The sequence below is a fragment of the Rhinatrema bivittatum genome, chromosome 18 (assembly GCF_901001135.1).
Source record: "Rhinatrema bivittatum chromosome 18, aRhiBiv1.1, whole genome shotgun sequence".
Lineage (NCBI taxonomy): Eukaryota > Metazoa > Chordata > Amphibia > Gymnophiona > Rhinatrematidae > Rhinatrema > Rhinatrema bivittatum.
In genome coordinates, this window is record NC_042632.1 from 56,536,571 (window position 1) to 56,562,902 (window position 26,332).

Below are 26,332 nucleotides of genomic sequence, written 5' to 3' on the forward strand. Positions count from 1 at the left end.
ACAAGCGTCTATTTTCCTAGCCCACACGTTAGGAAAGCGGCACTCGAAAACTGAGCATCCGTTTCCCTAACCTGAGCCCCGTCAAGACTTTGATGCTTTCTGTGGTTCTTCCTACTTAGTATCGGGACAATACGAAGTACGAGGAACCACAGAAAAGCAAGATTTTTGGCTTTTTTGTGGTGGCTTGGAGCGGGTGAAGACAATGCCAGCTCCGGGGCTGGTGTTAATTTTTGCATGTTAAAACATGCACACTGGACGCACAATGATTTTTTTTTTTTTGCACTGGGGTAATATCTAATAGCCTCATCTACATGGCATTTACAATTAGGTGATGAGCGCTATTAGTTACACACTGTTTGGATGCGCTAATCCCATTATTGCATCGGGAGTGATTCTAGCACATCCAACCCCACTTAAGGCTGGGCACTATATTGTATTGGCCTGTGAGCTCGAGTGGCTTGCTTTGGACGACAGAGCAAGGGTGGAGAGGTTGGAACTGCAGGAGCCTTAGATCAGTACATGAGGCTGCCAGGCAAGAGAAAACAGAAGCCTGTCGGCTGTGTCCTTAGAGCCAGAATTCACTGGTGCGGGCACCATTCACAATTGTACAAGGTTCTGAAAAGGAAGAACCTCCCCTCCCCCACACCAAAAGCTATTCTAGCACATGCAGACAAGCTTGCAATGCCTGTCCTAGCAGCTGTTTGTCCTTGTGTTTACCAGTTTCCCAGCAACACAGGAGGGCTCAGGGAAGAGCTGGTGGTGGTCTGCAGTCAGAGGAAAGGAGCACTCGATAATCTTTCCCACTGCTCCTGGCTGTGCTAGGGGGCATGTTCAGACTCAAATGAATGCCAGCTTAATAGATAAAACGTTTATTTCTTAAACGTTTTTAGCTACCACCATATTTGTTTTTTTAAGGCACTAAAGGTTTCAGAGTGACCAGTAGGCACCCTCATAGGAAGATTTAAATAGGTTCAGCCTCCTAAACCTAGAATCACTTCCCAGACCTCACCAAGATACTGGAGACAAAGGTGTTATCTTAAGGAAAAGGAAGGATTCTGTGCCCGAGTCTGAAGGAGTGAGAACATAAAAGAGTGAGATGCAGTTACTTTATGCTATGCTGCTTTTGACCACTATTTTCAAAACCTTGGCATCTTTAATACCTCCATTCAGTTTAAAAAGACATCAGAGACAACCAACACAAGTCGCGACTTTTTTCCCTTTACAGTCTGGGGTACTGATGTGCAGATATTAAGGAAAAAACATAAAACTGCTTCTATAGCCACGTCCATAAGCAAAGATCAAAGCAAAACTGACTGTAACCTGCACTGCCCGGCAGATACCAGCATGGGAAGCTTGCTATCCATATATTCACTTTTTGCAGAGACCATAGCAGAGCTCCTAGTCACTTTTTGGGCTGGAGCCTGTTCCATCAGTTAACCCTAAAAGTACAAGGGAAATGTTTCCAGAGAAGACCGCATACTCAGAACATGCCCTGTGCATGGAGGATTCACATGGGTATCCAATTCCAGTTCAGCTCCTCGCTTCTCCTGCAGCAGCTGCCTTTATCCTTATTAGATGGGCCATATTTATGTTTTATCTTAATCATGCACACGCTGGTACAGAGTGAGCACTTAAAAAAAAATCTATCAGGGACACAAGGCATTAAAGGACTCCTGCATGAGGAAACCGTGCATCACCCCCCTGCGCGTGCCGAGCCTATTTTGCATAATAGCGCAAGTCCCGGGGCGTGTGGGCATCGCCCCATGGTAAAGACAGACGTTACAAGTATCATCTACATATGGCTAGAGAATTTGGTGGTTGGCACAAAAAAAAAGTGTTATTTAAAAGTGATTATATTCTGCCTATGGCAATAGATGTGCTAGTGAGGCAGAAAGGGTTTAACTACTACAGGTGGATAAAATACCGAGTACAGAAAATGACATGGACACCAGTGGTGGGTTTCTGCCAGGCCATTCCAGTTTTTTTGTTTTACCACTGATAGCCACTTAATACTGGCATAAGACTGGGCGTGCCAGTAGCAGGAAGGCTTTATAACTAATATTCCTCGTTTAAACTGTTTGAAAACAAGCCATGCACATGTACAGACAAGAGAGCTGAAAGCAGCATAAAAGAAATACAGTGGCAACCATGACAAAAATCCCAGCAAACCATCAAAAGCGGCAGCCAGGAGTAAAGAGTAACCTTAGACACCAAACTAACAGACCCTCTTCCTACTTCCTGGGACAGTCATGCAGTGTGGCGGTCCTACTAACAAATGGCGAAATGTGCAAAATCCGACAGATTCTGAGGCCAAGATACAATTTCTGAGCAACCTCCATTTAAAAAATTCAGTATTTGGAATTACAATAGTAACCTCAAAACACCGTTTGAGATCGGGTTCTCTCTCTCTCAAACTTTCATTTCCAGGTGCCCAAGGGGGTTGGGTTGGTTCCAATGAGCAGCTTTTGGCTACCGAGGCAAGCACTCGAGGCACCACCTACTGAAAAACCCACGTCCTAGCACCAACAAGCTCTTCCTTGGCACCTTTAGAGATGCTCAGCACCAGCATGAAGGGGAGGAAGAAATGATCTAAAGACCTGCTCATGCTGATTAATGTCACCCCTCAGTGATTCTTCTTTCCTGCCATTCCCTCAGCCTTTGCACACTGAATAGTCAGGATTCCATTATCATGGGAAAGTGGATTAATGCAGAGAACACCCAAAGTGCCCGGCATCCCCTCACTGTAAAACATGCCTCCAGTGTGACAAGGTAGCCATTAAAAGATCTCGGTGCACACCCTTGCTAGGCAGGATGACAGAGTAGGCCAAGTGTTGTCTACTCCCCGGAAATGTGTTGAAACACTTTAAAGCAAAACTCGCAGTTTGTGATTACACCTGAAATATGCTGAGACTCAAATATAATGAGATGGAACTAGGCACAGTAAAAACAGCCTTGATATTGATTTTGATTAGCTAATAGTTTTGTGAAGTATCATGATGCACTTGCTAGATGAGCATGAATGAATCAACTCTTTCCTTCAGCAAAGGAGCAAAAAGCCAAGTACATTTCCAAAATGTAAGTGGTTACCAATGTGTGCAGAAACATTTCCACAGGGACATAGTTCATCACCAGGACACATGCTGCAGATTATACTCACGTGCTGGAGCAGCTTTCAAAGCATTAGCCTGTCCAAGGCAGTAAGAGACAGGAGTGACCATGGCTCCATTCTGCTCATCAACATGGGGGAGCGGAGCCAAGGCAGCAATTCAGTGAAAGCCATGTCTGCAGGACAACACACTCTGCGGCATATGGGCCGTCATCACTCATTGGGCAACACATGGCACAATTCCTCTGTTTCTGGGGCATGTCCCGCCCATCTACAGATACAATGAAAAGCCAACTGCAATGAAATTCCCTTTCCTGACCTTGGAAAAAGGTTTCAAAACTGGACTTGTGCTACGCTCAGTCACCAAACAAACCTACAAGTTCCAGCCCACTACACCAAGTCAGCAGAAGGCACAAACCTTTTCAAAATACCCTTACATGAATGAGCGAAAAGCGATCTACTTAATAACACAGTAAATAGGAACCACAGCGGACTGCACTCCTTTGTCCCTTCAATGCCAGCAGTGGGCAATTGTTCTCCATCCAAACCAGCACATCACTCCCATGTCCACTCTACCAAACAGGAAAAGTAAACCTGGGGTGTCCTGCAAGGCAGTGCATACTGCTGGCAAACATTTCCTCTTAAAGAGATTTAGATGTAGACAGAAACAGAATACAAGATGAAAGCAAAGGCAGAAAAATTGGAGGCCCAAATATGCACCCCTTCCTCCAAAAGTTAACTTGTACATACCACCTTTCATGTTATAATTTATTCAGACACACCCAATCTTCTCTCCGTCCCTACACAACGGGTTTCTCTTGTATTTCAGAGATTCTGAATTTTCTAAAAGCTTCCATTTAGCCACTCCTTCCAGCAGAGTGTACATCTGAAACCTGTGCTAACATTTTGATATATGCAACATACAAAGATCAAAAAGTGACACCCCCCTCTTATTAAAGGAGGAATTTTTAAATTTATGAAGCCATAAAAAGGAGCATCTCTTTTGTTCTAAATGTAAACTAATCAAACATGCAATACAAGATGAACAAAAAGCAGAGCCGCTAAAAACCGAATTATGGCTGAGAACCTGAACTATGTGGGGGTTTTAATGTCTTGCTCCCGACCCCACTGGGAACAGGTTGCTAGGATCAGGACCACAGTGAGGATTAAGGCCATTAAAAGCCTGAGACAAAACAAATGAAGGGTTGGAATGAGGTATACAAATGAAGAGGCAGGAGCCATCTGGTGTTAATGAGACTTTGAACCCCAGCAGCCTCTGCTCCTAGTCTGAGCACTACTGCATGTCAAACCAGCCAAGCACTATGAACTGGGCAGACCAGATGGGCCTTACCTACTCCCATAATTTCATCTCTGTTCTCTAAAGATGGATTTCTACTGCCCTTATGGGTGGTGGTGAGAAAAAGGAAGCTTGGTTGTTTATATTACAGCCTATAAACTCATTCATGTCAAACCAAAGTAACTGACATGTTCTTACTGTACTAAGGTGAAGGCTTTCACATTAATGTTCTCTCATTTCTCCTTGGTAGAAACAGCAGCTATTCTCCCTGATCACAACCTTGCAGCTTGGAGACTGTCAACATATTTATGCATGCGCAGCAGAATCTTTTGTAGCTATAGTCACACAGATCTGCTCAGATACATTTCGGCATTACAAAGTTAATGTAAACAACTCCGCATACAGCAAAAGCCCCAAGGCATTTTTCCCTATTTCATGCTGCGAGTCTGAAAATCATCCACAAACAAAATATGTAAACGTTTCATAAATTTATCTCCTCAAAAAATGTACACAATATTGGGCATTTTCAGACAAATTTTTAATTATTCTGGACATGCTAAAAAGGAATAAATTACACTGTTAGAGAATTACCAGCAATAAAAGTATGTTCTTCTCTTGAATCCATCTGAAAGGATAAGATAGCTTTGGACAGCTCTCTTGTGAACACTGTACATGAAATATTGCTGGTTGAAACCCAAAGTTCATCTGATCAGAAATCAGAACCACCACCCATCAGACGGCAATGTCCTGCAGAAAAAGGGAGTCACTGGCAGAGCCAAGTCAGCTGAAAGGGGTTCTCCATCAGAAGACGCACTGCGGGCAGGGGGGGGGGTCACCACCTTCCCAAGAAACTAGTTAGAATTATATCAAAGACATCAATATAAATCTAAAATCATTTGCAAAGAAACAGAACAAGTTTAATGATTGGCCTTGAAATTCTCTATTTAAAAAAATAAGTGGAGGTGTTGATTTTGCTTTTATATATATAGCGAAATTAACAAGGCAATAAAAAAATCTGGTTTCCTTACAGAAAGTTTTTTTGTGTTTTTTGTTTAGTTTTTAATGAACTTGTAAACAAGAGCTCTTGTTCAAAATAAAAACAAAACTAGTCCCAGATATAGGTTTACAGCGATTACATTTATCTAAGCAACTTACATACAAGGTTTCTGTTGTAAGATGTTAACTAGAATGTGACAAATATGCTTTTCTCCTTGTATACCAAGAACATTATAGTTAATGCAGAGTCCTAAAGATAATCTAGTAGTCACTAACTTTTTCCTCTCCAAGTCTTCACTTTGATGCTGTTCTTTCTAAAAACAGGAAAAGCGGGCAGAGTTCTTCTGTATGCGGCTTAAAAACTGGAATCTTTGGTTACTAACCATACCAGCTGGCTAAGTATGAGACACACAAGAAGCCAAGCTCTTAAGAATGTTTTAAGTGTACAACTTTCAAATAACCCAGGGAAGGAGAACCAGGACACCACGGGTGCAGTTGTGAATGGTTAAAAGTCCTCACTGTTCATGCCATTCTTCCAAAGTCAGGATCTGTAAGCCAAGGAAGGTCAAAAAGGGAACCCCGAAAAAAAAATTGGCATATGCACAATTTTCTGCACCACTCTTGTGTCAACCATTTAGTCACGTTTTTCCACTTAAAAAAATGCAATAGAAAAACTGGACATGTTTCACTATCTCAGTAATCTTCACAATTATTAACAGAGGCGGCATCACCCGCACTGCAGAGCCAGTTTATACTGAATTAGTTCTTTACACCAAGTAATGGTTGCCCACAGCGACTGGCAAGTGTACATATGAACTAAAATTTCTAGATTTAGGGGAGTGACAAGTCCTGTTCCAGTCATCTGCTCTGCTTCATCGGTTCCTCTCACATTCAAAACCCTGAAAGAAAAGAAAGGTATTTCACTAAGGTGCAAAAGTGAAAATTAAGGCACAGCAGATCCCAGAACAGACCCAACACCAAAAATCACCAGAACTTTAAAAGCACTGCCTACCAAAGCTCCAACAGCAGAAGTGCATGAAGGCTGTGCCCAGAGGGTCAGGAGAAAGCTGCAGCACACAGAGGGAAAGCTGCTTCGACTCTTCGCTCCCCTATTTCTGTAGGGTTTTAGGTCTTGTTCAGGTCAATGATTAGGTTCCCCTTAACTTGGTTCTAGTCATTTGCTATTTCCTACAAAGGAAAGTATTTGCCCAACTAAAAACCAGTTTTAAGGTTGCAGCAGTTTAGCTGCTCTTCAGCCTGATGACCTAATGGTGAGCTAGCAAACTTAAGAACATAAGCTGTCCAATTACGGAGGGATGACAGGGAAATCCACACATCCTTTTACTATTAAATCACTGAACAGATGAAGCTTCCCTGTGGAATTTTAGGGACTAATCTCTACACCGAAGCTCAGTGACATTCACACAGAAGTGGCATTTCTTCTATTTTAGTTCATTTACCAAGCAGATAAAAATGCCACTTATTGTCAGGTTTACATCCTTTTACAGCTCCAGGTTTTCACTAAAGAAAAAGATTTAATGGAAAACTTCCAGGAGTAGCTGACAATTGTAATATTTTAAACTAGATTTCAAATGATTGACATTTTTCTGCTTATCACAACTATGGCCATCCTAAGTGGATTACAGTTCAACATATCACATACATTTAATACAATTACAGTAAAATCAGAGCACAGAAAACATCTCAGAGCCCATTAAGTGCTTGATAAAAAAGCCAAGCCTTCAACTGTTTACAAAAACCTTAAGATCAATGTCCGTGCTTACTGGAAACACATGCTTAAGCATTTCCTGAAGGCAAGCTGCAGTCCAGAAGGAACTGCTTCCGGTATGACTTAAACATGAGTCTGTGCCTTTTTTTTTTATAAAGGAGATGAAGGAGAGAATAAGGAAGCTATTCACTCCTTTATCTGCTCCTCAGGACATTGGAACAAGGCCACAGGCTACTTTGCTATTCAAGGGCAGAACAGACTTTCCTGAAAGATTAAAGCAGCAATCTTCTCCCAGAACCAAGTACACCCCCTCTGACACCTGTGCCACACTGCAGAGTGCTGTGGTCCTATGCCAGTGTGAGGAAGGAGGGAAGGTCCAGGCCAAGCAAGCCACCAGTGCGCAAAACATTTTAAGTTGAAAAACCTGCAATATGTCCAAATGCCACACCCTCATTCAACTGAATAATCAGGTGACTGAGCAGGGCAACGGCTGTAATTCAATAACCTCCCTACAGGAAACTCTGTCAGACCTGCAACGCCTTCCCCTGTCAATCGTTTAGAAAGTGTTTTCATCTGTACAGTTTTACTACTGGCTGAGAGGGTTTACTTTTAGGGCATTTCATAAAATCAGGTATACAGCACCTTCTCTTCCGAACACAAGGCTAGCCAAGGAAGGTTGCATATCTTTTTTTTTTAATACAACTCAAACTATCCAATAAAGGGATAAGTTAATACAATTCAAAAAAAGACAGACAGACCCAAGAGACAGTTTGTTACTGGGAAGGCATCCAGTTAATCTCCAAAATCACTCAAATATCACCTAACAATTCAGGCTACCTTAATTCCCAAAAGAGCTACTACACTTAGACACACCCGTACCGCACTGCTCCACACAGCTTACAATGTCGTTAAGTCTTATATAAAAGACTGTGGGAAGTGTATATCAGATTTTAAAACAGCTTCACAAAGCTAAGTTTTTAAGATGGATTTGAATAAGGCCAGAGAGGATGAATGACTGATTCAGGAAGTCTATTCCAGGCATACAGCACAGTAACACATTGAGGACAGAAGGGTACAGATAAGAGCAATTTGCTGGATCAATGTTCATGAGAAAGGGGGACAAAAGATAGGGAATGAGGAGCTGCAGAGTGCAGGAGCTTGAACTGTATGCGAAAATGCACAAGAAGCCAGTGTTGAGAGTCAAGGAATTACATGTCATAGTCATGTTGAAATAGAGACGTCATGGACCTGAATTTTGGTTCAGTGGGAGGCTCACAAATAGCAAGTAGCAGTAGCCTAAGCAGGAAGTGATCAGTGGATGAATATTTTGGTAGCATGCTCAGAAAGGAGGGGGAAGGATTTTTTAACAAAAATCCATTCTTGTATTGATTTCCTAAAATACAAAGCACTAATACTGTGCACTAGGACTTATAGCATTGTGAACGTCTGCTAAATATCTGACACAAAAATAAGTTATGGACTGCAATAATTCTGCTCATTACAAAGTCAGAAAAAGCCAAGAGTAATGTCAAACAGAAAGAAGCCTATGCTTTTACTACCGCGGTTTGAGGTCTACCTTAGATGGGCTAACTGGTGCTCCTCATTCCAGAAGACAAAGAAATATCTAATCTTCATGATGAAATGTGCTGTAAAAAAATTAAAGCAGAAAATGGGAGTCCAGAGAACACGCAAAGTCACATTTCTAGTTCTAAATGATCATAAAGGCTAAGACAGACGTTACAGCTGTGGATTAGGAGGCATGGCCAGGAGTAGCCTTTAATAGAACAAACCTCCTAATGTTTCATATTTAATGTTGTAAGCTACATGAGTAATGATTATTTTTGCAGAACTGGAAAAACTTTAAATATGTTGAACCTATCAAATTAATCAGACCAAAAAAAGGCCATGCTAAGTATTTCCTTTTACTCCATTGAGCTTCCAACTTAGCTTCTGTTGGGCTACAGTGCTATGAGCCTTCATTTGCAACTATGCAGGGAATTTTTCTTCTATTCCACTATTCACTCCCAACTCAATAAGCCAGGTCACCAGCAGTGGCAACTGTTCAGCCTGGGGAGCAGCAGACATGTACTAAGGCTCCCTGCAATTATGGGCTCCTGTATCTGGCCACTAGGCTTTGCCATCAAGCAATGATTACAATTCCCAGCTTCAGGTTATGAGTGCTGCCTCCATAGCATTCCTAGCGCTGGTTGACTTGGGAAGCAAAACCAAGTTCTAAACAGGACAGGCTACAGCACTCACTACCCCAGCAGCCCAACCCCAAAATTCAACTGAGAAAACCTTGAGCCATCACTTCTATTGCAAGTAGAGTTACTTAGATAGGCAAGTATACAAAATGGAGTGTCACAGCTCCCCAAAATACAGAACATTACTGCTGTCTCGGTAAGACATCACACACCTGAGCCATGCACCACTAATTTACGTGCAGCAATTGTTTGTCAAAGATGATACAAGCTACAGAGGCAAAGAGAAAAGAAGGATATGCAAGTGGGCTAAGGACAGAGAGAGTAGGACTGGGGAAAGAGGGAAGAGAAATTCCAAGACTGACAAGTTTAATCCCCTACTGTTTAGAAAAATACGACATGATGGGATTTATAAGAACATAAGAAATTGCCAAGCTGGGTCAGACCAAGGGTCCATCAAGCCCAGCATCCTGTTTCCAACAGAGGCCAATCCAGGCCATAAGAACCTGGCAAGTACCCAAACACTAAGACGATCCCATGCTACTGATGCAATTAATAGCAGTGGCTATTCCCCAAGTATAACTGATTAATAGCCATTAATGGACTTCTCCTCCAAGAACTTATCCAAACCTTTTTTGAACCCAGCTACACTAACTGCACTAACCACCTCCTCTGGCAACAAATTCCAGAGCTTTATTGTGCGTTGAGTGAAAAAGAATTTTCTCCGATTAGTCTTAAAATGTGCTACTTGCTAACTTCAAGGAATGCCCTTAGTCCATCTATTATTCGAAAGTGTAAATAACCGAGTCACATCTACTCGTTCAAGACCTCTCATGATCTTAAAGACCTCTATCATATCCCCCCTCAGCCATCTCTTCTCCAAGCTGAACAGCCCTAACCTCTTCAGCCTTTCCTCATAGGGGAGCTGTTCCATCCCCTTTATCATTTTGGTTGCCCTTCTCTGTACCTTCTCCATCACAATTAAATCTTTTTTGAAATGCGGTGACAAGAATTGTACACAGTATTCAAGGTGTGGTCTCACCATGGAGCGGATACAGAGGCATTATGACGTTTTCTGTTTTATTAACCATTCCCTTCCTAATAATTCCTAACATTCTGTTTGCTTTTTTGACTGCTGCAGCACAACGAGCCGATAATTTTAAAGTATTATCCACTATGATGCCTAGATCTTTTTCCTGGGTGGTAGCTCCTAATATGGAACCTAACATCATGTAACTACAGCAAGGGTTATTTTTCCCTATATGTAACACCTTGCACTTGTCCACATTAAATTTCATCTGCCATTTGGATGCCCAATCTTCCAGTCTTGCAAGGTCCTCCTGTAATGTATCACAGTCTGCCTGTGATATAACTACTCTGAATAATTTTGTATCATCCGCAAATTTGATAACCTCATTCGTCGTATTCCTTTCCAGTTCATTTATATATATATTGAAAAGCACCAGTCCAAGTACAGATACCGGAGGCACTCCACTGTTTACCCTTTTCCACTGAGAAAATTGACCATTTAATCCTACTCTGTTTCCTGTCTTTTAACCAGTTTGTAATCCACGAAGAACATCGCCTCCTATCCCATGACTTTTCGTAGAAGCCTCTCATGAGGGACTTTGTCAAACGCCTTCTGAAAATCCAAATACACTACATCTACCGGTTCACCTTTATCCACATGTTTATTAACCCCTTCAAAAAAATGAAGCAGATGTGTTAGGCAAGACTTCCCTTGGGTAAATCCATGTTGACTGCTAGCATCACCTTAGCAAGTAGCACATTTAAGACTAATCGGAGAAAATTCTCTCACTCACACAGTTAATCTCTGGAATTTGTTGCCAGAGGATGTGGTTAGTGAAGTTAGTGTAGCTGGGTTTAAAAAAGGTTGGATAAATTCTTGGAGAAGTCCATTAACTTCTATTAATCAAGTTGACTTAGAGAATCGCCTCTACTACTGGCATCAGTAACATGGGATCTTCTTGGTGTTTGGGTAATTGCCAGGTTCTTGTGGCCTGGTTTGGCCTCTGTTGAACAGGATGGTGGGCTTGATGGACCCTTGGTCTGACCCAGCATGGCAATTTATGTTCTTATGTAATGGTGACATGCCAATTACACTAAGGTGCAGAGTCAGGGCTGAAACATGTAGAATATATTTCAGCAGTTTTTGTGGGGGGGGGGGGGCAGGAAAAGGGATTAAGCCTCTTCATTTACAGCAATACCTTCTAGAAGCCTGAAAAATTTGAGACAGTGGCTCAACGGGACTGCAGGAACAAAATTACTTCATGGTTGTATCAAACCTCAGGAGAAGTTTTCAAGCATACTGAACAGAACGTAAAACCTCCCTCTCCAAATCGGTCTACAATGCAGTATGCCCTGCACAGACATTAAACCTTAATATTTACTTGGTGCAAGAATGCTTGATGAGGCAACACAAGAGAGTCACTTGACACACCAAGAGCCTAACACTATAAGGCCATCACCTCTGCAATGTACTTCTTGAATATCTCCTTAAAAATAAAGCAGTCTCGATGAGATGCAGCAGTTGGTCTGACCTTTCCTGGAATGCAGTGAGTCATCCATGGCCTAAAGCTTAACTTGAGACAGATGCAGCAGCTGCTTATGATGGGAGGTTGAGCTATCCTTCAAGCAGAACCGCTCTGGGGCAGGGGGTCATATGGTGCATTGCAGTATCCCCTTACTTCACTTAACAGCCATGTGGAGATCTGAACTAGTGGTCCTTGTCCTCCCTCAATGCTGGATCTCCTCAGCTCTGCACCCCAAGCACTCAGTTCTCTGGCAGCATGAGTTAAGAGAGCTTGAGCAAACTTGCTCTTTGAGTCTAACAGCCTTTGCTACTGAAGGAGTCTAGGCATCCTTGCCTCCAGCAGTGAGTATTCCTACATGATTGTCCTGCTTTGATCCCTTGGACTGGGGTCGAGGCTAACTGGGCTTCTCAAATGCAAGATGGCCTGAAGCTTCTCCTTGCGAAACTCGATGGCCAGTTCTCAGCAATATCCGTGCACATATGCAACATCATGGTTTTCAACCAGTCAGAAACAAAGCATGTTGCTTGAGACAAAAGGACATTGTTTGACTATGGTCTGGGCACTTCTTGAAGTCATGGTCTTTTCTATCACTATCCAAAAAGAAAAGTGTGAAATCAAAATGGAGTTTGACAGTCAGCCAGGACAAGAGAAACTGTCACAGTGCCTGCATGGAACTACCTAGCTGAAAACTAGAGGGGAAGTGAAAAACAGGCACACAAAAAAAAAAATTCCCATAAATTAAATGGCCTACTTTTGGAGTAGGTACTTCTATGAAACATATGCCTGACAGAAACCATGCAAAAAACAAGAGTGAGGAGTTAAGTATCTCCTAGAAACTCTGGAAGCGAATATCCAAGCTCAGCACTGTCGGGATGTCACAATTGTGTGATGGGTTAATGCAACATAACACAATAACTGCCTGTCCTCACAGAAACCAATGAGTGGCTCTAAACACTGGTAGAGGGAGCAACCTGCTGGTACCACCAGCTATTCTGGTATCAGACAGATGGAGACAGAGGAGGGAGAGCTTCAAAAGGAGTTAGCTATTTGAATGACAGACAGTTGTAAGGAAACAAAAGGACTGTCTGGGAATTGCCACCTGCTGTAAAGCAAGTTTCCTCTTCATGTCTTCTGCTAAAGAATCAGACAAATGTGTCAAATGTTCAGGAAAATTTAACATTTTGCAATGGGTAAACATCTCCCATTCCCAAAAATAATGGATGCGTCATCACTATATCAATGATTCAAGGACAGTATTGTCAGCAAACCTGAGAAGAGGCAACAAAAAGAATGAGGCTAAGACTACACTACTCGAAACAAAGGTTTTTACAGAGTAACAAAGAAAAGAAGAGGATTCATCTTCCAGTGGCCTTGCCACTTAAAACAATCACTTTCAGCAGAGTTGTCTTCCATTTCTTCTTTAAAAAAAAAAGTGCAGCTTCCCTTAATTCAGGGGCCATATTTCTGGTTCGCAATTAAAGCAACTGGGTCCCAAATCCTGCTCCCAAACAGAATAAGACGATCTTTCTACTTGCAACAAATACTAAACTGAATTAAATGTTCTGCTGCTTTAGGTAGAGTACATTTTTTTGGCCCAGTAGACCTTCCTTTTTCCTCCAGCCCAATCAAAACCAATGCTGGGCCTTCAATTGCAGCTACCCTTCCTCTCACTGTTCGTAGTCTGGTCGTTCAGCAAGGACTCCGAGGTTTGGAAGGCCACCAGGTAACCCTCTCCCCACCAGCATCACAGCTGACCTAGGGTACATAGGAATCAAACTGGTGACCGTCATTCTGATATCAAACCAGTCTTTTGGAAGCGTTTAAATAACTTGCTATACTAATATAGTCACAGAATGAGTGAAAAAAAAAAAAGGGACTTCGTAAAACAGGTCATTGGTCTTACTTTTCTATTTGTTTAGTTAAATGAACCATACAGAGAAATCCTATAATACAAGTAATAAACTAGAATGGCCCCATTTAAATAAGAACAAGCACAAAGCCTTTTACTAAACTTTTCCCACTTAGATCTCTTTTCAAATGAGATATAATCTCATGGGCTACTAAACAGACCTTTCACACTAGATTTGTAGCATTTTTCTATTTTCCAGCATAAAATACATACAGATAAGCAATTATATAGCAAATACTTCCTGATTTGTATTAATTTTACCTATTTAATATGTAAATGATTGACTGTGCATTTGAAAGGTAACTGTACTCGTGTGTTAAGTTCCATTTCAAAGGTATCCAGAATTTAGACAAAAACACTAATTCTGTATTTTTAAATAAAATCTTAGATGAGTTACATAAATGATGAAAGTAATATTAAATGTAGTTAGACTATTTCACGTTAGCCTGAGAAAGTGGTTGAAGCTTTACTTTTTTCTTGCCTGAACTGTGTAAAATTGGTCTTGTTACTTAGGTTGTCAAAGGAGATGCTCTTCCCCATACCACCAACCATTCTTTAGGGCAGAGCTTTCCAAACTTTTCATGTTGGTGACACACTTTTTAGACAAACATAATTTCGTGACACAGTAATTCAGTCTACCAGCAAACCAGAAGTTAAAGGTTAAACGAACAAAATGTATTTCAACAATTTATGTATGTTTCCTTAAATATATACATAAATACAATGTTTCACAACACAACCTATCTCATAATAAATATTTGCAGGCTTCCACGTCCTCCATGCTGATCTCGTACATTGTGAGATCGGCATAGAGAAAGTGCTACTCTTGCACATTCCCAAAGATTACATGTGCCAATCACTAAAAAGTAATTTTTTTTTTTTACCTTTGCTGTCTGATCTTAGTTTTCTAATCGGTTGGTCACAGGCTTTTTTTCCCACCTTTCCTTTCTTATTTTTTTGCTAATTCCTTTTACAGGGTCTTTTTTTCTATTTCTTTTCTCTCCACCTGTCTTCCCTCAAACACACAATCAGGTTCTCATTCTCACACGCTATCTCACACACTCACACACACAGGCTCTCACTCACATGCAATCTCACACATCCACAGCTCTCACTCTCACATGCCTCTCTCATACATACATACATACTGTCTCTCTCGTGCACATGCTGTCTCACTCTCACACACACAGGCTCTCTCACTCCTACATGCTCTCTTGCTCAAGCACAGGCTCTCACTGGCACATGCTGTCCCTCTGCACGGGTTGCCGAAGGATGGGCTCTTCAGAGGCCCTGATCTTCCCTGGCCGTGACATGGGATCTGCAGCGGCCCTGCTATCGGGTATCCTCCTCTTCTCGGGCCGTCGCGACATGGGATCCGCAACGGCCCATTAATGCTGCTCTTCTTCTGTACGCAGCAGATGCTGCTCCTCCTTCCTGCCCACGCGGCTCCGGCAACGTTTTTCTTCCAGGGCTGCACAGGCAGGAAGGAGGAGTGAACGTGACCCTTTTCTTCGGGCCGTGGTGATGTAAGCTCCACCACTGCCCGCCGATCTTCCTGCTATAGTTCCCTGCTTCCGCCGGCCCTGTGGACCGGGCGACACACCTCCACACTACAGGCGACACACTGTGTCCCGACACACACTTTGGAAAGCTCTGCTTTAGGGACTGCTTATTCAGCTCCCGATTTCTTATCTTTGAAAATATTCATCCAACTAAAGAACCTTTTTTGCATCCAAGAGGCTACTATTAAACTTGCTAGGACTTCAAAACTGGTTCCAGGTGCTTACCTCGTAATGTCACTGCCTTTCAATTATGAGTCAATATGCAAGGCTTGAATGACTTTCATCAAGACAATTTAAATCCTAACGGATTCAATCAAGGGTTTTTTTGCTCCTGTAATTCTTCCTCTTCCAACTATTAAAACCAGTGCTGGATTCTGACAGCATGAACCCGGGTTGAAATCCTGCTGCTGTTCCTTGTGCCCTTGGGCAAGCCATTTAACCCTTCATTGCCTCACATACAAACTTAAGTAGTGAGCTCTGAGTACAGGGAAATACCTACATTACATGTAATCTGCTTTGAAATGGCTGACCAGATATAAAAATTAAATCCATTCTTACCTATCCAAGGACTTTTCCCCATTTTAATAAACCCACTCACTGTTCCTAGTCTGGTCACTGCAGCATGACTCAACTTTACCCCCAAAATTATACTTGGTATGATGGATGACTATGGGTGCCATAAGAACAAATCTTTCTGACATGAAAATAAGCTATGATAGCACTCGATTTAAACATCATGGGTATCTCTTTTCAATCTCTTAACTCCTTACAAATAGCAATCACCACCAATGAATCAGATTTTCCTGCAAATAGACTTCAGAATAGGTAGTATAGGCTCTACATCTCTTTAGCGCAATGTTGAGGACTATGACATCTCCATCTATTTTATCATGATTGTTACAAATTATCAGATTTGTGCTGTAGAATCTAAACGCTAACATATTGCTCAGAACAGTCCACTACAGAGTTTTATAGCATATCTTACAGGAAAGTTAGTTTCCGCCTTTCTCCAAAGCCACTGCTGCTAAGTGGTTTGCAATTTCACCACCTCTTTTTCTGGAACATCCAAGTCTTTGGGTCAAGAGATGCATTAAATGAGCACTGCAGTCATAGGGCTTTTGTCACTTTCTTCCACTTATCTTTGATGCATTTGCAGCTTTGTCTGTGACAACACTGTCAGTATGTGTCATCATGCCTTGTTAGCATTCTATCGTGTGCACCCTTCAAGTCATTTCTTGCAGGTGGCTTCTTCCTTAGACACACAAGACTCAGGTTAACGCTTTTATGCTCCAGAACTTTTGCACATGGACACGAACCAGAAACGTCCCTGCCAAATCTACTGAAACACTATTACTAATGGATCTCTGAAAATGTGGACAGCAAAGATGCTGAAGATGGATAACCATGTGGTGAGGATGGATCCTTCTGAAAAAGAAGACTCAATGCAATCACCACTACTATTTAGTATTGCTCATGGCACTTAGTATTACTTTAAAAGGAAGTTCAACTTATTTCAGTAATTTCTTTCAAAGAGGCATTTACAAGATTCAACAAAGATAAGATGCAGGATTATTGCCTATGACCAAATGTATCATCTTCTGTAGTTAGGCATTTGCCACAGATACTTTCTAAATAAATAGGGGCATAAGTGACAGCCTGTCTGAATATGAACTTTGCCGACAGGCATTCTATCACCATCTCAGCTCCTACTGACAATACACAAGCAAATTTCTGCTGACTGGACAATACTATGAAAATAGGCTTCAGTGTATCTTCTCACATTATTTCCTTTTGTCCAATGCTGACTATGGTGGTTTGATCCATTTCTTATTGTATCTTTTTCTTCCTGAATTCATAACAGAAAAGCCCTAAATAAACTACAAGTATTTATCTTTGGGGGAGAATTTGGATCTTCATGTTCTTTCAGTTGCAATTCCAACATTTTCCTTTAGTCCAGAAGTGTATTTAAATTTTTAGCTTAAAGTATCAAATAAGAACTGCAGTCATAAGTTAGATGTTTGAGGTTTCCTTCTATATTTTCTGGTAAATTTTCTCCTCATTGTTGCTACATTTACAACACTGTTACTGACAAGAGTCAACCTCCAAGAATACCACTCACAGATTTACAAGGTGCCTTGAGTATGGAGTGCTTGATCTGCTGAGCTCAGCCAACCCGAAGATTGTACTACCCATGGGACTGTGAGCTATATGCTCTGTCCCCAGAGCAGCCCCCTCATCTCTTCAAAACAGAAGAGCTGTGGGAGGAAGAGGTGGATTCTCCAATTTCCTTCTCAGACAATGTATCCAGCAGCTTTCCTGCAATGTCTTCTCTGACAGAATGAAGTCTTGCTGCAATAACTGAATGCTCTGAACTCAATCTGCACCTAGAGTCTTACTAGAACACCATTTATGATTATAGATTCATGTAGGATTTGAAAGTTTTGGGAGTACACAAAATTTATTATATGTTTCAGTTGTTGCACTGCTGGTGGGACCAGTAGGCACTGAAATTGAAGACCATGCAGATGCACATTCAAAAGCCTTAAGTTGAACTCTGAAACAAAATGTCAAAAAGCCAGCATATGTCAACTCAGAATTCATAAAAAGTGAACCTTTAACAGGATGTTTGATTATGTTGAACAAAAGTACCACAAGAACCCCAGCAGTAATTGTAAAAATTAACCAGAAAAGTGCTTACGTGTAAACAATTATATAATTCTGCTGTAATCCACCCAGAGTTACTGCTATAGTAAGACATGTGGGTAATCAAGAAGAACAGTGCAAAAATACATTTACTAACCATCTTATCCAGATTCTTCATGCAAGGGTCTTCAATGGAGAGTTTCATAAATGCCAAGCCAGCCTTCTCACCAGGCATTGCAACTTTGTTCCATTCTTTACATTTGGCTTGTACGCCCATTTTAACCCAGAGATACTGGAACTTCTTGAACCTATGCTCGAGTTTCAGGGGGGCAATTTTACAACATGCAGCCATGGTGGTTTTTCACAAGGGTGCACTGTCTCCCCAGTACCCTACTTTAACACTGTTTACACACTGCTCCCCCTCTCCCTATGTCTCCACAGCAGGATAAGTGCTAAGCAACAGCTCACAACCTTTTGCACCACAGCATTGTGCTTAGTAAATAATAAAAAAAAACAAAACTATATATAATTGAAAAATGTATTTCTATTTGTATCTCTCTATGTATACACGCACACACACCACCCTTCCATAATAAAAAAGAGAACAAATCTGCTCCCTGTCATTTTCATGTTTTCCCCCCTTCCCCACTGCAGACAATTCTCCATCAACTAATGGAGGATTAACAAAATTACCCTGCTATCCACACTTGCCACAAAGGGTTCCCAAATAGCAGAAAGCTTTCCCAGTTTATTGAATTTTACAGCAGTTAGTTTATTCATCATGCAAACCCGCCACACACGCTGTCGAAGAGAGTAAACGTTTCCTCCAATACAAAGCACTGCTAAATTATCATGGTCCCAGAGGGGACATCTGGATGATGTATTCCCAAACATCTGGCGCTTTACCCAAATATTCCTAAACATGACACCCCGCCAAATGTAACAGAAAGCACCCTCACTAAAATATCTCTTTGCCAACAAATATTGCTAAGTGAGAGATCGAGCTGCTAAAGCTTAGAAGGGGGTAAGACACCATCTATACAATACATTTATATCCACTCTCCAAACAGGCAGAAATAGACTTCTCAGAATATCTATTCCTATTGCTTCTCATCCCAAACCAACCCCAAATCTTACTTCCATGCCTGCGTGTAGGTTTCTGCACCGACAGCGGTTTAACGGTTAATACAGTTTTGAAATCAAACCCCTACGTCTGAGATTTTATGCATCGATTCTCAAAAAGAATTAGCTCCATTTTTCTCTCCCCACCCACAAGAAAATGTTTGTGGTGAATAGTAAAGTCTCTTGCAACCCTAAGTTGTCCATAAGAGTTTCACAGGAAAGCATGCTTAGACCTCCCCAAAGTCTGGTTTTCTAGAATGGAGCCGATTATTCAGAATTTGAAACCAAGCCAATCAGCGCTACCAAACGGAAGTAAAACACCAGCCAATTGTGCTCAGTGGTTGACCTTTCAGTTTTATGTTTCTGTCCTAGTGAAATATTAGAGCCCAAAGTCGAGCTTGCTAATCTCTTGTACCCAACCGCACAGCCCCTGATACTTATGGAGTAGTAAATGAGTAGTACCATACAATTTTGTTTTTACAAGTCAGAATGGAAAGGAAATAGATCCCTTTACATAGGCAATCAGCTTTCTACTCAAAGTTAGTGATGAAACAAATGCTAAATTAATGGCTTTGTTAATATAACAAAGTTTAATCCCCAACTTATTTGTGCTAAACTCAGGATTTCGTCATTAGTTTTACAAAAAAAAAGTTATCCCTAAGCAAAACATTTTTTTTAGCCACCCTGAAATAAACAGAAGCCCAGAATTCACCGTCAATGGAGGCAAGACATGGGGGGTGGGATGCAGATGCGGATTGCTCTTCACAAAAGTCAGCAAGTGTTAGGTCCAGGAATGTGGAGAGAAACATTTTCCACAGTCATGCCACCAAGTCAGTTTCTTGAAAAAGGGAGTTAATACATAAGCAAAAGGTGCGAGTGTTAAAATGACCCAGAGTCCCAAGAGAAATGAAATACATGTATACACAAGTATATGAACAAGGACATTTTTGGTTTAAAGTTAGTAGTCAAATTTTCCAAGGACGTCTTTTTTTTTTTTTTTTTTTTTTTAATGTAGTTTTTAGAATAGCCAAACATTTTTAACCACCTCCTTGATCTAACACTTCTAAAATTGCTGGCATTGTGCCCAATTAAGCACTTAATTTATTTTGGGTTTTTTCTGCAACGTCTCTTGGTTCTTGGCTACTAACCTTTCATGTTACTCTTGGGTTTGTCAGTTTGCTTGCCTGTGGGGGTTTGGGCTTGCTGGCCCTGCCCACTGGAAGAGGCTGCCTGCTGTGCTGCCTTCTGCTTTAGCATTGTCCAATCAAACGTGTAGTCGTACTGATGATTCAGAGTTCTGTGGGAAAAGAGAGCAGTCAAGACTTTACATATGTAAAGCAGGTGCAAGCGTATAACCCTCCTCCAATCAAATAAATACGAAGTTACAATCAATTTAACAGTTAGGAGACGTGACCTATCCGTTTCAGCAAGTGCTAGAGACTGCACTTCTCCTGAATACATACATCTCTCTGTACATTTACATATACGTCCTTCATCTCTTCCCAAACCCTCAACAGAAAGGGCTACCTCAAACCTGGCCAAATATGCTATGCATTCCCACCCTTAAAGGGGTTTTTCAGTTTTGTGCACCCAGCCCAGGATCCACAAATGCAGTACTTTAAAGGCAAAACATTGCTGATTATAAAGTAAGCAGTCTCTTAGTTTGAACTCAGTTATTCTTACTGCTAGTAAATGAAAAAACAAACAGGATACCATTCTACAACATTTAGGTCATGGGACCCAACGGGCAATGAAAACCAAGAGTAATCTAGAAGTGCTTTGAAACGGACCTGAACAGAATACGGAAGAGTTGCCTCAGGTACATGTAATCTGGTGCCTCTTCGAAGCGTAGGCCACGACAATAGTTCAGGTACATGGCAAATTCTGCAGGGAATCCCTGCAAGATTAAAAAGAAAATGAAACGCACAAAACAGTGTTTAAAAACAAAGAAAAATGCCATAAAAAAAGCAAAGTACGCCAAGCACCACCATTACATTAAGACTGCAATTGGTATTTCTTCTGCCTCTCCAATTACTTGGCACATGCATCCCACTTCTAAATCTCAGACAAAAATTCTGATTCTAACTACATGGACTACTGGATATTCAGAAGTGTCAACCTTTCAGCATGTCAGATATGATAAAATGAGTATTTAAAAAAAGCGTCACATTCTGGCATTCAAGATTGAAGACAGACCACCATCAAGACAGCAAACATTGGCCACAGCAAAAAGTTCTGCATGTCTTTTTTTTTTTTTTTTTTTTTTATTATTCTGCACAGCCAAAGGAAGCAAGAAAATTAAGTGGCTGAACTCTTGACAACTAAACCGCAAAAACAATCCACATTATGTGGATACATTTTGTCCCTTCTGTTCTTACCTTACACAAGACCTCCACAGGTGTGGACATCTTCTTTTCACTAATCTTTTCATACTTTTGTTTCTTTGTTGCAGCCTGTGGAACATGTGGACCATAATATAAAAATGTTGTGCAATACCGAATTAATAAGGAAGCCAGTTAAAATTGCTAACAACCTCAGACAACTAGGCTTGCTTAAGTGTCACTGCCAAATCACACATTCATTTGAAAAGTAAGGCAATGGAGAAATTACTTACCTGATAATTTTGTTTTCCTTAGTATAGACAGATGGACTTAGGACCAATGGGTTATGTGCTCCTGATAGCAGATGGGAGACTGAGTCAGATTTCAACTCTGACATCAGCCTACATATACCTGTGCAGCGTGCTTACCTCTTCAGTAATCTCCTCGAAAAGCCAGTGTGGATATAGGTTGCTTGATACTTTATTAACTTTGAACAGGTTCAACTGATTATATATATATATATATATATATATATATATATATATATATAAAACACTTTTTGGCACGGGAGACAGCCAGTGCGCTAAAACAAACACAGATAGGCCGAAGCTTACCCGTACAGTCTCGAGATTGATATCAGAGGTTCGTGGTCCATGTGCAAAGGGTTTCTACCTTACCTGGTCTCGGTGCTTACCGGTCGCGAGCCGGGCAGTCTCCAGCTTGGGGGGGGGGAAATACCTTCACCGCCACACTCAAATCTGCACCCTCTGCCTTTCAGCCACCATGGGGGCAATGTCCACGCCAGGAATCAGCCGGCGGACTAAGGTTCACCTCTGAGGGATATCGAATTGACCTCAGGAAAGTCTTGACTGGGGGAGGGACCGTTAGGTTTCACCGCAGGAGAAGCGGGCTCTCTTCTTAAAGGTAAATTTTCTCTCCTCTTTCTTGTAAATGTTAGTTTTTTCTTTTGGATAGTGTCCACATCTGCTATGGGAGATGGAGAAATACTGAAGAGCTAAGCACGCTGCACAGGTATATGTAGGCTGACGCCGTCTCCCATCTGCTATCAGGAGAGCACAATCCCCATTGGTCCCGAGTCCATCTGGCTACACACTAGGAAAGCTGGCAGGTTAGGGCACTACTCACATGGCAAAATGTAAACTTTTCTGCGTTCTCTATTAAATGCAATGACATTATCCAGACAGGTATACCTAGCACCCATGGAATTGATAGTAACTATCATTGCATAGCTGAGGTTCCGCATTTCACTAGTAGACTACACGAAAAATGTACGACAATGTGGATACAACATCCACTAAACACTTCAATAAAAATAAAACAAGCAAGTCATTCAAAAAAACTGACCATTCATGCACAATTTCCAGCTAGTTACACAATATAATCAAAATTATACATCCATTTATTAAACCTATGTCCACACACAGTATACTATATGCACCAGCATAGTACTGTTCCATTTTCACACACGCATAATAGTGTACTGGCAAAGGAGGTGTTTTTAAACACATACCATTGATCATTTACATAGCAAAATAATATTGTCTGAAATCAACGACAAATGGGACAATCACAATTGTTTTAGTTTCTACATTTTGCTAGTACTTTGATTGTACAGAGAGGCCTGATGTCCTCATGTAGTCTAACACTTTCTGACCAACACCACCTTGTATAATCTCAAAAATTTGAGAAGTTGCTTTCTAAAACAAACCTTAGAGCTCTGATGCCTAAAACTTCCTGGCTGTAGCTTAATGAGTCAAGCTCAATTTCTATAATATAAATGCATGACCTACCTTCAGTCCTTGCCAGGGCAGGCTGGTTCTGTTGAAATACATCAAAACATATCCTAGAGACTCCATGTCATCTCGACGACTAAAGGAGAGAGAAGGAATTTTGTTTGATAAACTTTCAAATTACAATCTTGTCATGGCAATTTTTGAAAACCCAATAAAAGCCTTCAAGGAATTTCAATTTAATAATGCATAACAAGCAAAATACACCTAAAATGGTAACGCAGGTTAGAGAAAATCAAAGAGAAAATTGACACAAACTCTAGAAGAGGAAGCACTGTTGAAACTGGAAGAGACCCTTTTGGCGGCTTCAAATAAAAGATCAAAGAATCAATCTAACTGAAGTCCCCTAGCATGAATTTCCTTTTCCAAGATATTCACTCACCTTTCTCCACAAAGGTGGAAGTGTTTATGAAGATAAAGGAATGTCACAGAGGTTAAGGCTGCAGCCTGGACATTTGATGCTACCACTTGCAAGTTTTAAACTCCAAAATACTTGTGCAATTTTCTTTCCAAAAAAAAAGAACGAACCCAAATACACACTACTCAGAAAAAAACCTGTCCTGTCAAACAGGAATCCAGAGTGCCAAGACTTGCCGCATATGCGACTCTCATATTTCCAGGCAGGAGGCGGCCTATTTTCAGCTTGAAGCTGCACCTCCTCAAAGACTTGCCACGTGTGAAGTTACCAATGAAGGTAGTTCAGGAACACACTAGTGGTCCAACCTATGATTTGTCAATGAGGAGCATAGCAGGTCAAATGGCATTTTTCCCCTTCAGTAATAGAAGCCATTTCAAAGTTTCTGACCAGTTTAAAAAAGAAAACCCCCAAAACTAACCAAACCTGACTGGGGAAGTGATTTTCTACAAGCTGTGTCGCTTACTGTAAATGTTTTCCAGTTGGTAGAAGACTTCTTTGCTTTATGAAGATGCTTCTTGTAGTGAGTTTTAGATATGTTTTCTGTCTTTAAGAAGTTATTTATATCGATAACTATTTACATTCTTAGCTGTATCTTAAAATTATTCGAGTATTTTTTAGAATTATGGTCTAAGTGTGAAATAAATTGATCTTTTTTGTTTTACAGCACTGACCTATTAAAAACACTTTGGTAAGTTACACTTTTGGTTTCCTGTTTCTATTATGGGATATGTATTGTGCAGCTAAACACCAGACTGTAAAGAATAACATTCCAGATATTTTTAGCCAATTAATCTGAAGCCTGGAATTTGTAGTCTAGTAATAATGGAGGTTCCCAGTGAAGTTGTCATTTGAATCCATGACCATGAAAGTACTAGATTAGATCACAGCATGTATGAGGGTTTCGGATGACAGCCATACTTATATCAGGAATTTCATGTCACAGATGTAACAGTTGCTGTTATTCAGTTGGAAGAGTAAACCCTGGTTTGCATCTCTGACCAGGGGAGCATCGTATCTGATTAGGGAATAATGATAACACTATTTCTGATCACTTTCATGCTAAGTTACAATGGTGGATCTGAAGTCATGTCTATGTTCCAGAGCACAGAACAGTGGCAGAGTCATTTTATATTTAAAACTAAAAAACAGAGTTCATATCTTGTAATAAATTCAAGAAAACTATTTCATCAATAGAAATGTAATTTGTTACATTCAACTTCATTTTTGAATGGATGTAAGCATTACCAGAGTATTATGTTCAGTAGACAGCATGGACTTTATAGATTCCAATTTCCTGACTGTATCCTCTCCACCATAAAATCCATATAGATATCAATATGTGAGTCAATAAAGCTATCCTGAACTAATGACGTACCAACATATATTTAACATGCAATCTTGCATATTTAAGGCAAGCATGCATTTACTATCATCTGTCCAGAACAGCCCCCAACCCCAGCCTCTCAGTAAATCAGACAAAACTATTACCAAATATCCTGGCTGGTACTTAAATCTGTGCAAAACCCCTGAGCTGCAGCACAGCTTAGGCTATACAATGTGGTTTTATGAATGCATAAAAAGGAAAATGAGGTAAAAAGATTTAGCAAAAAATTAAATAGCATTCCATTCTAGGAATGGCAAATGTGCATTGCCATGTGAAGGCCCTAGGCTCAATTCCTGGATCAGCTCACTGCTATCTGTGCCAGCCAGGGTTAGGAATGCTTTGGAAGCACCATTCACAAATCCCAGAGGTATTACTCTACAGTAACACCTAGTGTTAACACTGAGGGTCCACACAAGCCAGCAATGATTGAATTGTGGGAGAGGATTATACAATCACATAAAAATCTCAAGTGATTGCAAATGAAGGTTCATGGTGCCACTACCCAATAAAAGGCTGCTTACAATTGAGCTGCAAGCTCAAAATGTACTAATGGAGGAATTCTGCACAAAAAATAAAAATTCTAGATAAGAAGTTGCCATACTGAGTCCAGGAGTGGCTAACCCAGGTTACAAGTTCCTGGAAAGTACCCAAATATTAAACAGATCCCATGCTACTAATGCCAATAGCAGCAGTGGCTATTCCCTAAGTCAATGTGATTAATAGCAATTTATGGACTTCTCCAAGAACTTATCCAAACCTTTTTTAAACCCAGCTACACTAACTGCCCTAACCACATCCTCCGGCAACAAATTCCAGAGCTTCATTGTGCAGTGAGTGAAAATTTTCTCTGATTAATTTTAAATGTGCTACTTGCTAACTTCACAGAGTGTCTCCTAGACCTATTACCTGAAAGAGTAAATAACAGCTTCACATTTATCTGTTCTAGTCCTCATGATTATACAGACCATCATATCCCCCCACCTCCCCCAGCCATCTCCTCTACAAACTGAACAGCCCTAATTTATTTAGCCTTTCCTCAGAGGAAATGTTCCATCCACTTTATCATTCTGGTCACCCTTCTCTGTACTTTCCCCAGTGCAACTATATTTTTTTGTGATGCAGCAACCATAACTGCACACAGTATTCAAGTGCAGTCTCACTATGGAGCATTACAGAGGTATTATGATATTCTCCGTTTTATTTACCATATCCTTCCTAACAATGCTAACATTGTTTGCTTTTTTTTTATTACAAATTATAAATTTAACACCAGCATTC

The 26,332-nt window shown here is 40.8% G+C and overlaps 1 protein-coding gene across 4 annotated transcripts in view; it reads right to left on the reverse strand.

The window, feature by feature from the left end:
- Positions 1-4,919: 4,919 nt before the first annotated feature.
- Positions 4,920-26,332, reverse strand: part of CSNK1A1 (casein kinase 1 alpha 1) — a 70,977-nt gene continuing 49,564 nt past the window's right edge. For 2 of the 4 annotated variants that reach the window (XM_029583318.1, XM_029583321.1), the window contains 5 exons: positions 23,253-23,331; positions 21,499-21,573; positions 20,911-21,017; positions 20,269-20,417; positions 4,920-6,298 (listed from right to left, as the gene is read on the reverse strand). In XM_029583318.1, the coding sequence (XP_029439178.1) occupies positions 6,291-6,298; positions 20,269-20,417; positions 20,911-21,017; positions 21,499-21,573; positions 23,253-23,331 (418 nt within the window). In that variant the 3' untranslated portion in view covers positions 4,920-6,290. Of the gene's footprint in view, positions 6,299-20,263; positions 20,418-20,910; positions 21,018-21,498; positions 21,574-23,252; positions 23,332-26,332 lie in introns of those variants that run through there. The other 2 variants (XM_029583320.1, XM_029583319.1) reach the window with 2 other exon arrangements.